This window comes from Monodelphis domestica, chromosome 8, assembly GCF_027887165.1.
Source record: "Monodelphis domestica isolate mMonDom1 chromosome 8, mMonDom1.pri, whole genome shotgun sequence".
Taxonomy (NCBI): domain Eukaryota; kingdom Metazoa; phylum Chordata; class Mammalia; order Didelphimorphia; family Didelphidae; genus Monodelphis; species Monodelphis domestica.
Window position 1 is genome coordinate 238,517,696 of NC_077234.1, and position 12,463 is coordinate 238,530,158.

Genomic DNA, 12,463 nt, shown 5'->3' on the forward strand with positions numbered 1-12,463 from the left:
GCACTGACTATATGCCAGGCACTGTGCTAAGGCTGGGGATGGAAATACGACCAAGCAAGATACTCTCTAGCCTCAAAGAGCTTACATTCTAAATGGAAGGAAAAAAACACATAAAGAGCAACTGGAAAAGGTTGTTTTGGGGGCAGCTGGGGAGGAGGAAGGGTAGAAGTAAGTTGAACACCTTCCCAAATAAAACGTGGGAGAACCATACTGTTTCTTCATTGGCCACATAGGGTTATTATCAGCAAAGGGTCTTAACCCTGATTTAACTTGGTTCAAAAAAAATTAACTGCATTTCAATATAATTGGTTTCCTTTATAATCCGATGTATTTTATTTTTTACATTTATTTATTTGTTCATTCATTCATTCATTTATTTGTTTTTGTTTATTTATTTATAAAACCCTTACCTTCCATCTTAGAATCAATTTTTGATTCTAAGGCAGAGGAGGGGTAAGGGCTGGGCAATGGGGGTTAAGTGACTTGCCCAGGGTCACACAGCCAGGGAATATCTGAGGTCAGATTTGAACCAAAGACCTCCTCTCTAGGCCTGGCTCTCAATCCACTGAGTCACCCAGCTACTCCTTTCGAGACAGGGTCCAGAGGCTTCACCCAAATGCCAGAGGGGTCTATGACACAAGACCTCTGGCATACATTTAGAACAGCTTGAGTTTTGGGGGGAACCTCCTGCCTTGCCCTAGGGGCAGGGACTCATTTGAGTAAATCCTGCAATCTGAGCACAAAAACTTGATTGTCACTAAACAACCAGGGGAAGGATCAATCAGTCAGATACAGTGGAGGCTTTTAGGCACGTGCATGGATGGAGCAGAAGTACCCTTACCGTTCTGATTCTGGATTTCTCTACACCAATTTAATAGTCATGCCAGAGACAGACAATCCGTCATCTTATCCCTCCTATGTTTTACTTTATTTTTTCCCCAAATGAACCAACTTTAGCTAAATATTAAAACTACATGCCAGTCCTCACACTAGGCTCAGGAGACTCCAAGGCAGAAATGAAAAAATCCCTGTTATTAAGGAGTTTACATTTTCCTGGGTAATTGCTATTATTTTTTGACATTTATTTTTTATTATTAACATTCCATATGTTTATGAATCCAATCAAGCATTTCCATTTGTAAAGAAAAAGAAAATATGCTAATGAAATCACAGATCTCCTATAGGTTTCATTTACTTTTCTTCATATCCACCTAATAGTGTCCCAACCTCTCTCCATCCTCCCTGTAGCACATAGGATATCGTCAAGGAGGCCAACATGTTCATATAAATTAAATCTTTCATAGTTTATCTTCCTGCTCATTTTCTGGAAGTGACATCCTCAGTTTATTCTTCCAGTATTTATCTTCTGTTTTAAAAAGCTACAACTCTTTACAGGAAATTCTTATCCCCTTCTGGCCATATAAAATGGCCAGAAGGTATCTCATCATATCATCCACAGAGGACCTATTTGTACAGACAAACTGAAGCTACTCTCCTGCTTAAACTAAACTAAAGGATGTATGCAGACCTCTAGGGTGGTCTAGGGATAAATGTTGTCATTGTTCAGTTGTTTTTCAGTTGTGTCCAACCCTTTGTGACCCCATTTGGGATTTTCTTGGCAAAGAGCCTGGAGTGCTTTGCCCTGCCCTTCTCCAGTTCATTTTACAGATGAGGGAACTGAGGCAAACAGGATTCAGTGACTAGCCCAGAGTCACATAGTGTCTAGTAACTGTCTGAGGCCAGATTTGAACTCAGGAACTTCATGACTCTAGTTCTGACACTATCCATCATGACAGCTAGCTAGCCCTGGTGAAAAATAGATAAATCTTGATATTATTCAGGTGGGACTCTGCCTAGAAATGAGGACCTAACTATGCCAACCAGACAGATCATAAGGGATATTAGGTGGCAGCTACTTGCTTCAGGGGATAGAGTGACAAGCCTGGAGATAAGAGGTCCTGGGTTCAAATTTGGCCTCAGATACTTCCTGTGTGACCCTGGCCAAGTCTCTTACTCAACTGCCTAGCATCACTGTTCTGCTTTGGAACCAATAATTAATAGTGATTCTAAGCAGAAGATAAAATTTTTTTTAAAATAAGGAATGGTAGGTTGTGAAAAGAAACATACATCAAATTCAACCAATCTATTTCTTAAAAAAAAGTACCCCCCCTTCCTCTTCTCCATACAATAATCGTCTTTAGAGGGAGTTCATCTTTATGGAGCTAAATATGCAGAAGGGGCTAGACTCTAGAGTTTGTGTTCCTTTTAGGGATTATCATTGTATTTATATCCCAAAATCTTTTTATGACTTTTTAACTAAAGTTGAAATATTTGCCATCATTTTATACCCAAAATTCTCCTCTTTGCAGGTTAAAAATTCAGAACTGGTTAAGTGCTATAAGAATGTCAAGGAAACAGCCTGAGCATGACTGAATGAAGAGTCTCAGGATCTCTTCTCTGTGATTGTTAGAGACAATGAGTAGACATGGAAGAAACCAACACTGCCATTATCTGTCCCAGAGATTACAAGTAGCTCTGCCTGATGAGGGGCAACAACAGGATCCACAAAGAGATCCACTAGAAGAGAATGCATTTCCAAAATTTGTCTTTATAATTCTCTTTGCTTTTAAAATTTAAACCCTTACTTTCTTTCTTAGATTCAATATTGTGTATTGGTTCCAAGACAGAAGAATGGTAAGGGCTAGGCAATGGAGGTTAAGTGAATTGCCCAGGGTCACACAGGTAGGAAGTATCTGAAATTGAAAATCTCCTATCTCTAGGCTTGGCTCTCAATTCAGTAAGCCACTTTCCAGCCCCCCCCCCTTTTTTGTGTCATGAATCCTTTTAGCAATCTGGACCTCTGGCCTGTGGACCTCTTTTAAGAATAATGTTTTTTAAATGCATAAAATAAAAAATGTAGAATTACGAAGGAAACCTATGATACTTATGTACAGTTACCAAATATCGAACAAAAAACATTTGCAGACCCCTTGAAGTCCATGGACCCCAGGTTAAGTGTGTGGAAGAGAGAAATGAAAAAATGAGATAGAACTCTAACTGCTTCACTCCTTTTCTTAGCTGGATGTTCCATTCCCATCCCCCATTGGCAGCCAGAGTTCTATCTCATTTTTTCATGAAATAGCTTTGCAAAATCCAGTCCTTGTATTCACTTCATCATTTCTCTCTTCCACAAATGTTATAAATGAGAAAGTGTGTGAATCAGTGAATATCACTGATTACGACAGAAAAGAACTTGAGATTCATTTATTTTAATGTAACCTGACTTAAAAAAGGAAAAAAAATTAAAGTGTCTTCTTTCCTCCCCACACTTTTTCACCCTCCCCCTTTTAAAATATAGCTTTGAAAATAAGCTCTGTGGATGAAGCCATGCCAAAGGATTTGTCTGTTGACCCAGGTAGGAGAAAGCCATTTTAATGAGTTTTTGATTATTTTTTTTGTCGTTAAGTCGTCTAACATAGAAACAAGCTTAAAATATTCTTAATTGCTCAGTAAAAACTTCAGTGGGTAGGTGATTGCTATTGGTTTAGATTTTGCTGCATACTTTCACCTGTGTTCCTATTGTATACAGTGTTGCTTTTTTGAATATTTTAGAAGGATGGATTTGCTTTTGACCCTCCCCCTTCACTGCCAGTTATGATAGGGTGAGATAGTTTGGCTATCCCAAATTCAGTGTACAAAAGAAGAAGACTAAAAGTTTCAGTGGGGAGTGATCTAGCCACTGTGTGAGATGATTGAGATGGATCAGAACAAGGCCATTTTGCTTGCTTTTTTGCATGGTATAAATAGATGATTTTTTGCTGGACTCCAATGTCAGTTGGAGCTACTTTCTAAACAATCCCTCCTTCCTAAATTTTCAAGTATACTTCATTCCTTGGAGAGTAGAGAATGCCTTCATTAAAGATAGCTCTGAGGAGAGTGAAGTTAGACTTGTGTCAAGCAGAAAACTGAGTCAGGGAGTAATTCCTGGGAAAGGAAATAATTGTGACTCTTTGAAGATTCTTTGTCTGGGCAGCAAGGGAGAATGACTAGATCTTTGCAGGCTTAGTTTTTGCTTAACTGAGTCCGCAATGAGCCAAAATTGGCTAATTGGGGGCTACCTTGTGATGGGTTTTGTCCTGGATTTTTCTTTGTTTGTTTGCTTGTTTTTGGTTTGTTTTATATCTGGCCTTGTCAATACACAGAAACAAGATGGTGTTTTCATTTTTGTTATCTTGATCATGTTCTTTCTTCAAACAATGTGAAACTGTGGCATTTATCTGTTGGAATTAAGTAGGTCAATAGTACTTCAGGCTGCAGCCCAGAGCAGGAAGAGAAATGATTTAGCTTTCAAGTTTATGATCTGGACAATGGCATTAAGAAAGGAAAAACTGAGCTTGTATCTCAAAAGGAGTTCCTCCAAATTATAGGGATCACCCCTCCTATCTCTATCCTACCATTTAGTTATTTGAAATTAGACCAGAGAAAGTGTTACTAAGTTCATTCTTAGTACAGAAAAATTATGCTGGTTTAGGCCAAATGTCTTTAATGGATCCCCCCCCTCCTATATTTGATATCCTCAAACTGCAATGGGCCTTTATAAGTCTTTGTTAAGTTTATATCATGCCATTACTACAGGTCATTTTATTTGAAGGGTGAAATGCCATCTTGTTGCAGCATTAAGAAAATATCTTCTCTCACTGTAGTAGATGATACTCTTAATGATTTCCTGACTTTAAGAAATTTTAGCATGTTAATGTGGCACATGTAGCCAATTTTACATGGTCTGTGGTTTTATGATCTAATTAATTTTCACTTTTATTTTTAAATTATGATTTAATTAATTTATTTTCACTTTCAATTATTTCTCTCCAATTACATGTAGATACAATTTTTTAAATCCTTACCTTCACTCTTAGAATCAACACTAGGTATTGGTTCCAAGGTAGAAGGAGGGGTAAGGGTTAGGTAATTGGAGCTAAGTGACTTGCCCAGGGTCACACAGCAAGGAAGTGTCTGAGGTCAGATTTGAACCTAGGACTTCCTGTCTCCAGACCTAGTGCTCTATCCACTGAGCCACCTAGCTGCCCCTAGACACAATTTTTAATAACCATTTTCTGACATTTTGCAATCTGAGCCATTAGGTAATATGCTATCAGTAATGCATATTTCCATGTTTGTCTTATCGTGAAAGGGGACACATATTGCTTATATAAGAAAAAAACCTCATGAAGGATGCTCAAATTAATCTCAAAAATAGTTTTCTTCATGGATTTTAGCTCGGGAGTAGCATATTAGAATAAAATTTAAATAAAAACCAGTGACCAGAGGCATGACTTCAAGATAAAATTATATCTGAATTTGTTTTAATATTAATTGGATACATATGGTTTATTTTTAGTCTTTTGCTTCTGTTATTTTTTCTAATATGAATGTAGAGCTCTTTATGCTACACAAACACACATATACAGACACATTTTATTTAATAGAATCAGTATTGGTATAATGGATAGAGAGTTGGACTTAGAATCAGGAAGCCTTCAGTTCAAGTCCTGACTAGGATGCTTTCCAACTATGTGACCCTGGAAGTTTTCCTGATGTTCTAGTTATATGTTGCAGAGAAAAAAATGGATTTGCATTGGTAAAGAGAGTTTCCTTTTCTGGGAGCTCCCTAAACCAATGGAATCACAAGTCTAGACATTATCCATCTAGATCTGTATATATAAAACTGGTAATATTTTCCCATCGGTGTCTTGGTGTAGTTGTTTGCTTTTGTTAGAACCTTAAAGACAGTGTTTTGTAACCCCAATGAGCTTTTCATTATTTCTAAGGTTAAGTTGTTGAACTTCAGGACTAATTTTTTATTGAAAAAGGAACATTGTGAGATGCCTACATGCAATCTCTTCCCCTTGCAAAGACGGGGACTCTACAATATTTCAGGAAAGCCATCACCTATTTTTTTTCCAATGGCCTTTGTGATGCAGCTCTTCCCTCCTCCACACCCCTCCATCTCTCATTCAGGTGAAAGCTATTACATGTCAGTTAATTTTTATACTTTTGTTCAAATGAATAGCAGCACTCCCTGTACATCTGTGAATAGCAAGTAAGTTACTTTGAGAAGGATACTGTGGAATTTTCCACCTTCTGCATAAATAAACTGTATCACCCAATCATCTTGGTCCTAGAGGCTGTTATGAAAATATAATAGGACAGTTCATACAATCATTGATTTTGAGCTGGAAGGGGAACAAGCAAGGTAAGGGAACCATTTATTAAGTATCTACTATGTGCCAAGCACTGTGCTAAATATTTTACAGATTTGGCCTCATTTGATCCTCACAATAACTCTGAGAGGTAAATGCTATATTATTATCATGATTTTACAGGTGAGGAAACTGAGGCCGACAAAGGTTAAGTGACTTTTCTAGGAACCCAACAATTTGTAAGTGTCTGAGGTCATATTTGAACTTGGGTCTTTTAAACCTCCACTCTATCTACTGTTAGCCACCTGCCACTGAATGATGGTCCAGCTCATGGGCAGCGAATTATAGATCACTGACCAAATCTGGTCCACCATCTATTTTTGTTAGGTTTGTGAACTAAGCTAAGGGTAGAATTTACTGTGGACTGCACAAAACAGATGGTGGACCAGATTTGGCCTCAGGGCTATAATTTACTGGCCTATGGTCCAGTTTGACCCCTTAATTATAAACTGAGGTCCCTAAAAGGTGCCCAAGGTATATAGGAGCAGAGCAAAGATTCATACCAATGTTGTCTGACTCAAAATTTAGAGTATTTTAATATTCCTCTAACCTTGTTGCCCAAGTATTCTGTAAGTCTTTTGGGTGGGGGGTCAGGGGGGTCTGTGGCTTGTTGGAATATATCAAACCTGCTTCATTTTTAATTGTGTTTGGGGGGTGGAGGGCAAAGAAATTATGAGGCTGAATTGGCAGAGAAACATTTATTTTTCTCCTCCCCTAGAAATAATAATGTCTGAGAGCAATAATATAACACATCATTTAACTATTGGCATTGTGGGTAATGAAGTGTTCTATAGAAGGAATTTTGTAGATGACTGAAACTTACCATTTTAAGTGGAAATACTTTAAAGTTTCAAACAATTTTGGATGGAAATCTTTCTAGAAGATATTATCTAATTCATTAATGCACATCAAATGTAATTTTAATTTTTCTTGACAACTCATAGAATCACGGAATTTCAGAGTCACAAGGTTTTAGAGAAAGACCTCAGAAGTCCTAGTCTTATCTGAATAAGAATCTCCTCTTACAAAATCCATCCTATGTAGTTCTACCACCTTAAGAATTTGGGGGGACTCAGTCTCCTGATTGCACTCTGCCCATTCTAGCATAGCTCTCAGAGTTGGAAGTTTCTCTTCACGGTCTATTTTGTAACATTTACTTCTAAGTCCTATTTCTAACTTCTGGGGACAAACAGAAAAAGTCCCATCCCTCTTCTACACGAAGTTCTTTCAAATATAACTATCACGATTCTCTCTCTTCCTCCCCTTCCTTTTCTAGATGAAACTTCCCCAGACAAGCTTAGTATGAGTCAGGGTCATACTCATATGTTTCAGACTCCTTGTTCCAACCCAGATGGGTCCAGCCCAGATAGCCACTGGGGAATCTGGTATCTTTAGACTCAAAATCAACTGTTCCTTCTCCACATGTTGGGCCAGAATAGACTTCCCCTTCTTTTATCCCAAGATGTTGCCCTAGGAAGAAATCATGGCGAAACAAGAGAGTTAAGTTTTCCCTTAATCTGCATTTTACATACAAGAAAGTCAGTGGCTAGACAATAGGAAGAAAAGCTGCGATTGAAGCCCAGGTCTCCTGACTTTCAGGCTCTTACCCATTTCCCAGCACCATAACACTTCACTGTGCCTCTGTTTTCAGAGACTTATGACATGATTTCTCTTAGTCGGGGACTTCTGGGTTATCTGCCATTTACCGTTGTTTTCCTCGGATCAATAATAAATTAATAAACTTCTATTGAGCACCTATTATGGGTCAGGCACTGTGTCAAGTAATGAGGAGATGATGAAAAAATATAGAGTCCCCGTCTTTAAAATGCTTCCATTCTAATGGGGGAGATGATGTAGAGCCAAAAGGTGGATCATGCAGGATGGCTAATTATGAAGCAGATGGAATGTAACCATAGAGAAAAAGGCATTGGCACCCAGAGGGGACCATGACAGGCCTCCAATCAGAGGCAGTGCTTGAGCTGGGTCTTAATGGAAGCCAGGAATTCTCATGGGCAGAGGTTAGGACGCTTTAAGGAATAGCTAGTGCAGAAAAAAAGCACCAAAAAAGAAGATGAAGTGCTGTTGGTGAGGAACAGCTAGTAGGTCATTATGATGGGTTTGAGTAAATGTATAAGATGAATGGAAATATTGCAAAGGACAGGGAAGCTTGGTGACTCAGTGGATATAGAGCCAGACCCAGGGACAGGAAGTTTAGGTTCAAATCTGGCCTCAGATACTTCCCAGGTTGTGTGACTCTGGACAAGTCATTTAACCCCAATTTTTCCAAGCCCTTACTGCTCTTCTGCCCTGGAACCAATAGAGTATTGACTCTAATATGGAACATAAGGGTTTTAAAGAGAGAGAGAAGAAAGAAGGAAAGAAGGACAATGTCTCAAGACTCATCTGGGAGTCTGGATCTTAACCAATGATTATTGTAGAGTTCTAGTTTTTAAAAGCTAACCAAAATGTTGCTAATTATTTTTGAGTATAGGTCATTTCATGTTTAAAAATTGGTGCCATCAATTCTGCCTATTATTTGTAGTATACAGTGTATATAAAATGTTTAAAATTAAAAGATGTTTAAAATTAAATTATTCAGGTTTGTATGTAAACTTTGAATCAGCAAGACAAGCTATAAACTTCTTTTAAAAATAATATGTTAAAAAAAGACAAAGAAAGAGGAAAATAAAAGATTGAAAGGGCCAAGGTGGTAAAGGGCTTTCTTTCATGAGTGGAGAAGTTACTTTGGCAGTTCTGTGGAGTATGGGACAGAGTAGAAAGATACCATAGAAAGATACTGTAATAACTCAGGGAGTTATGTAGAAAAAGGACAAGATTTGGCTGCTGTATACCTGTGAATGAGCATGAGAAAACAAAGATAAGACTCATTTTGCATGCTTAGATAATTCGGAGGCCCTGTTATGTTAATAGGGAAAATCAGAAGAACATGTTTTGGGGGAAGAGAAGAGAAGAGAACAAGTGTCATTTCAGTTATGTTGAGTTAGAGATGATTTGGGGACATCTAAATGTCCAACAAGCAGCTGGTGATTCATTCCTGCATACCAGGAGAGAGAGAGAGAGTAAGAGTAGATATGCAAATCTGGGAATTATTGGCATAGATATGATAAACCCATGAGAGCTGATTATCATCACTGGGCAAGGTCATAGGGAGAAAAAAGAAGAGAGCTCAGGCAAGAGCCTTCAGGGACACCCATATTTAATGAGCAAGACCTGTATAAAGGTCCAGCAAAGGAGACTGAAAAACCATTGGATAGTCATGAGGAAAACTAAGAGAGATGAGCCTTTAAAACCCAGAAAGGAAAGGGTTTGCCAGAAGAGAAAGTCATCAATAGTGTCAAATACTATAGAGAGGTCGAGAAGGATGAGCATTGAGAAAATCCATTAGATTTAACAACTAACATTGGTAACTTTGAAGAGAGCAGATTCAGTTGAGTGATCAAGTCAGAAGCAAGATTACAATATTTAGAAGAGGGGGAGAGAAGAGGAAACAGAGGCACCAAAGATAAAGGGCTTTTTCAAGAAAATTAAATAAGAAATTTGACCTCTCAATAAATGAGCTATTATGGTACTACTCAACATTCTTATATGCTCAACTTTTCCACTTTTTATAATATCCTCACATAAAATTTTATCTTTGCTGCTCTTTTTCAACAATCCTCCAAGATCCTCATTTGTTGAATGGGAATAGAAAAAGTTGTATTTTGTCCAGTGTCAGTTAAAGTAGAGACTGATCTAAATTTCTAGATTCCTAATCTGGTGCTATTTTCATTGCTCATCACATATTTCTTTTACCTAATCATAATTCAATATATACACACACACACTCCTGGCCCACTTCTCTCTACCATCCTTAAATTAGCCTCCTCTATCCCATTCTACATTCTACATTCTAGCAAATATTTTGGCAAAGAGGGGTCAAGAAAACCCAAGAAAGGTAATTCTGTACCATTTAGAAGACCATAAATTTCAGTACATTGGAAGGTGAGGAATTGGTTCTGAACCGCTGCAGTTTTAAAGAAGGATGTGATGTAGGGCAGAGCAGGATCTGATCAGCTGTCTGGCTTGTATTTCAGTCCATTACTGGACTCTCCTTGAAGTAAGCCTAGCATGTCCACCTCTCATATGGATGAGCTGGGCTTGTAGTGCCAGCTAGATGGGGAACGATTCTTCCCACCAGACATTATTCTTTCATGCCTGGGGAAATGTGTATAGGAAGGATCAACAGCAAAGCTCTTCTTTCATCAGTATGTCAAAGGATATAGGAAAGGGAAGTTTATTATAGCTTGAGAACTTTTTTGGGAGATGTGACAGCTTATCATTTTTTTAAACCACAGATTAGTTAGTATATGGACTCTTTTTGGGGGGGGGGTGAAGGTTAGAGGCAGGCATAGTCATAGAGGGTCATAAAACTATAGGATCATAAGTCTAGAGCTGGAGGATATCTCAGTGGTTCAAAGCCCTTGAAGATTGAAATTACTTGCTAAAGATATATTGATTTTCTGTGTATTTCTTGACTCTCTCTCTCTTCTCTCTCTCTCAAAATCTACCCGCAGGAACTTATTAGTTGTATTTCCCATGGCAAGTCATTTCATCTTGGCTTCAGTTTTCTCAACCGTAAAATGGGAATAATAGCACCTACCTCCCGGGATTGTTGTGAGAATCAAATGTACTATTTGTAAAGTGCTTAGCACAACGCCTGCCATATACTTGATGCTTAATAAATTCGAATTTCCTTTCTTATCTCTATTAAAAAAATATATCTTATAGGAATAAGCAGTGAGTTCTAGCAGTTTACTTTATGCGGTAGTTCTTCATTTTCTCCTAACAACCTCAAATGAATAGTTCTGCATCCGATTTTTAATGAACACAATGAATTCAGATCCTTTTTAGGGGGTTTGCATCTTGAAGCAAAGTAAAAGAAGGTGGGGTGAAGTTTAGGGGTGAATAGAGAACCTGGATAGAATAGAAAACGCAGTGCTTGCTTTCCTACAAACTAGCTTTCTTACATGGAATTTTTCCAGGGATTCAGAGTCAGCACTTTCAGAGTGTGCACATTCCCTTTTTGGCCTTTCTGATTGTCCTTTGGAAGTGGTGAAACCCCAATGGAAAGTGCTTGTTGGCTGCTTTTAACCAGAAGGAGGTAGAAGGATATCACCCCCCCCCTCCAATGGAGTTGAGAGAGGAGCTAGATGGAATTGGGGGCTAACGGCCGTAGTTTATGATTCTGTGCCTCTCCTGTAGAAGTGCCTGGATTTTTAGACTGGATTTTTAAAAGTGTCTTTTCCTGAGTCACTACATTTCATTACATGTCCAGATCTCAATCACACAGTTTCAATTTTACTTTCAAGAAAAACTGCACGTCCCAGTTTTCTTTCTTTATGAAACGATGCTCATTTCTTATACACAACCGGTCCTCGGATGCTTCCCACAGCAGAGAGTTGGGGTATCACAGCTTAGGGACAAAATAAGTGGCCTGAGAGAGCCCCTCCTGGGGGTGGGCTTGGAAAATGCTTTTGACAGCTGAGAGTCTTAATGGGCCCCAAGTCTTCTCAGTCCTAAATGCTAACTGATAACTCGATGAAGGTCACTTGTTTAACCCAGAATTTGAATGTCATCTATAAGGGTCTGAAGTGATAAGTGGGAAAATGTTCTGGACCTTTTCCTTTCAATTCTGGCTTCTGATTTTGGAAACAGAATTTCAGTTTCTTGGGGGAAAAAAGGAAGCCATCAAGTCACTCCGTGTTGGAGCCTCCTCATTATCAGTTGGTGTGTTCTTTGATAGCCCTCGTGCAGCAGATAAGCCTCTGGGTTTGTCATGGCGTAAGTGGAACCAAAGCAAATAGCAATAATCTCTGTTTCAGCTACTCCCAAGGACTTGAACACTCTCAGAGCAAGACCGAGATCCAGGTAGTGTTTCTTTGATTTCTGTGTCAATAGCTTGATGTCTGCCTCATCTCTACTTGGGGAACAAAGAAATCAAACCTGCCATCCCCATCCTTCACTTGTATGTCTCTATCTGTATATGTACATTTCCATGTACATCTAGATATAATTTCAAAAGCCACAAATACATGAATATATTTGTGTTGCAAATAAATACACGGATATGTCATTTCATCAGTGATGAACTGCATGCGGAACACAAGTAGTGACCCCGAGTAGATGATGGAGCCTGGTTTATG

At 38.6% G+C, this 12,463-nt stretch overlaps 1 protein-coding gene across 28 annotated transcripts in view; it reads left to right on the forward strand.

Annotated features, from left to right (window-relative positions):
• The window catches only part of REPS2 (RALBP1 associated Eps domain containing 2), a 257,690-nt gene that overhangs the window by 162,230 nt on the left and 82,997 nt on the right, over window positions 1–12,463 (forward strand). For 12 of the 28 annotated variants that reach the window (XM_056808623.1, XM_056808621.1, XM_056808622.1 and 9 more), the window contains 2 exons: window positions 3,359–3,415; window positions 12,143–12,188. The exons of 7 other annotated variants lie outside the window; for them this stretch is intronic. In XM_056808623.1, the coding sequence (XP_056664601.1) occupies window positions 3,359–3,415; window positions 12,143–12,188 (103 nt within the window). The remainder of the gene's footprint in view (window positions 1–3,358; window positions 3,416–12,142; window positions 12,189–12,463) is intronic. 9 more of the 28 variants (XM_056808632.1, XM_056808631.1, XM_056808637.1 and 6 more) reach the window with 1 other exon arrangement.